This window comes from Pygocentrus nattereri, chromosome 16 (assembly GCF_015220715.1).
Source record: "Pygocentrus nattereri isolate fPygNat1 chromosome 16, fPygNat1.pri, whole genome shotgun sequence".
Classification (NCBI taxonomy): Eukaryota; Metazoa; Chordata; class Actinopteri; order Characiformes; family Serrasalmidae; genus Pygocentrus; species Pygocentrus nattereri.
The window spans coordinates 937,138-939,637 of NC_051226.1; the positions used below are offsets into that span (position 1 = coordinate 937,138).

Genomic DNA, 2,500 nt, shown 5'->3' on the forward strand with positions numbered 1-2,500 from the left:
TGAGGAACCAAACCTCCCTAAGAGCATGAGGAACCCAACCTACTATGATGAACCAAACCTACTATGAGGAACCAAACCTCCCTAAGAGCACAAGGAACACAACCTACTATGAGGAACCAAACCTCCCTAAGAGAACAAGGAACCAAACCGACTATGAGGAACCAAACCAGACAGGGGTTAAGGTGGAGCCGGGCAGGAGGCGTTCTGCACTCTTCGTTTTGTTGTATAATACTGAGTCTGGAATTCAGCGAGAGGTTTGGCGTTTAAGGCTCCACATCTAGTTTATTCCACTGCTGCCATCCACAGCAAAAGCTGGGAAAACCAAACTCAGTGGCAGAAGATTCCATCGCACACCTACGACCACAGCATAACGCACTGCTGCTCGTCTCTCGGGCTGGACTCACGTGACGCTGGTAGTCATGGTAACGTCTACACTAAGCAGCTCTCTAGGCGCGTAATTCTGGATTGGATTACTTGTAGTGAGCTTGTACACGGAGATTTTCATCAGGTTGTTGAGTAGAGCGTGATGACCACCTCAGCCTTAATCCGTAATCTGAATCAATTCAGTCGGATTATGAAAATCTCTGCATGTAAACACAGCCACTGTTACAGATGCCCAAACCCTGTGTAGCAGCGCTGATGTATAAGATTAATAAAGTCTAATTTAGGATAATCACAGTCTGTAATAAAGCACATCGTTGCAGTCTGAAGAAATCAACGACCTCCAAAACGGAGACTGTGGGCATGCAGGGCTGAAACTTCTCCACTTTTAACGCAGCTGAATCCTACATGACTTTATCCCAAGTCTCTCTGAAGCCTTTCGGATGGTGCAATGATCATGAGTTTTGTACACAACATTGAATTATGCAGAAAACTAAAAATTTAGGAAAAGGAGACTTTTTTGGACAGTGCTGCTGGTGGTCTTCGGTGGTCCTCGACTCTGACAGAGGCTCACAGACTCCAGTGATTCATCACTTTGTTGTTACTTTGAGCAAAAGTGGAACATCTGTGCTTCACCCACCACAGAAAAACCCATTTCCTCCGTCAAAATATCCGCAAGGATCAAGACGCACAGCAGAGGACGAGAGCCAGAGAGAGACAGATGGACAGACGGACAGACGGACACTGATGGAGGTAACAATGAGTGACCACTCAGGAAACAGTGGAACATCAAACAGCACAGTGTTTTTTTTCTCTTGTTCAGTTCAGCGGAACTGATCATGAAATCAAGCGAAAGGAACCAATAAACTCTCTAACAGCAGAAGAAAGAATCACTGAGATACCGAACCCTCAAGGACCAACAAGGAGAACCCTCTTAAAAGAATGATGAACAACTATGGAGAGGAATCAAGACTCAAAACCAAAAACCTGCTAAGAACATGAAGAGGAACCAAAGAAAGCAACCAAGACACCAAACCAAAGAGTCCATAGAAATAATGAAGAAGAACCACATTTGGGAACCAAGACTCCAAACTAAAAACTTTCTAAGAACATGAAGATCTGCCAAGAAGAACCAAGACTCCAAACTAAAAACTTCCTAAAAACATGAAGAGCCACAGTAAGGAACCAAGAAGCAAAACTGAAAACTCCCTAAGAACATGAAGAAGAACCATGCTGAGGAACCAAGACTACAGACTAAAAACTTCTAAAAAAAACTAGAAAACTAAAAAAAAAGAGCCTGAGAAACCAAGCATACTATGAGGAACCAAAATTCCCTAAGAGCATGAGGAACCAAATCTACCATGAGGAACCAAAACCCACTAAGAGCATGAGGAGATACCCCTGAGAGGAACCTAGACTCCAAAGGAGAACCTCCCATAGGTGCATCTCTCTCTGTATGTGTCTAAAACAAGGTTTCATTTCAGACATTTCGGTTCTCACTCTAACAGAAGTCAAGATAACCATAATCACCGTGATGGAACCGACAGATCTAAACATTTCAGCCTGTTTTGAATCAGTTTCCAGCAATAACAACAAAACAACAACAACAACAACAACGCAACACTTGTATATAAACCTTCTGTCAACAAAGGCCTCGGTATCGCCTGCGGAGGCGCCGACGCTCCACTGCAGGCCAAAAATACCCTTTTCTATCCTCTCAGTCTTCATTCCGCATGCGGGGAATGAGCTGAGGAAGCATCCGTGTTCCTCTTACCTGGAATGACCTCGAACAGAAACTTTCCCGCCTCCTCTCCGTTGCTGGGGTGCTCCGTGACTCTGTTGCCAGGCAGGAAAATGGCCCCCTAGAGGAGACGAGAAGTAACAGCAGTGAGAAAGTGCATAATTTTACACTGTGCAGACAAAATGACATTTCACTGGAGAAATGAGAGTCCGAGGCAGAGATACAATCAGAGTCACTCTCTCAGACCGACGTGATCGGGGTGATGCATCCGTTCAGCTGCAGGCGACACCCTCCATGTTTCCTTTCAAGCAATTACCTCTACCTGATTTGCATAATCAGCTTAATTAGGCGAGACCGTAATTAGCTCAGTTAGGCTTC

At 44.7% G+C, this 2,500-nt stretch overlaps 1 protein-coding gene across 4 annotated transcripts in view; it reads right to left on the reverse strand.

Annotated features, from left to right (window-relative positions):
- The window catches only part of arhgap24 (Rho GTPase activating protein 24), a 255,642-nt gene that overhangs the window by 154,778 nt on the left and 98,364 nt on the right, over window positions 1-2,500 (reverse strand). For all 4 annotated transcript variants that reach the window (XM_037546000.1, XM_037545996.1, XM_037545995.1 and 1 more), the window contains one exon: window positions 2,156-2,243. In XM_037546000.1, coding sequence (XP_037401897.1) covers window positions 2,156-2,243 — 88 coding nt within the window. The remainder of the gene's footprint in view (window positions 1-2,155; window positions 2,244-2,500) is intronic.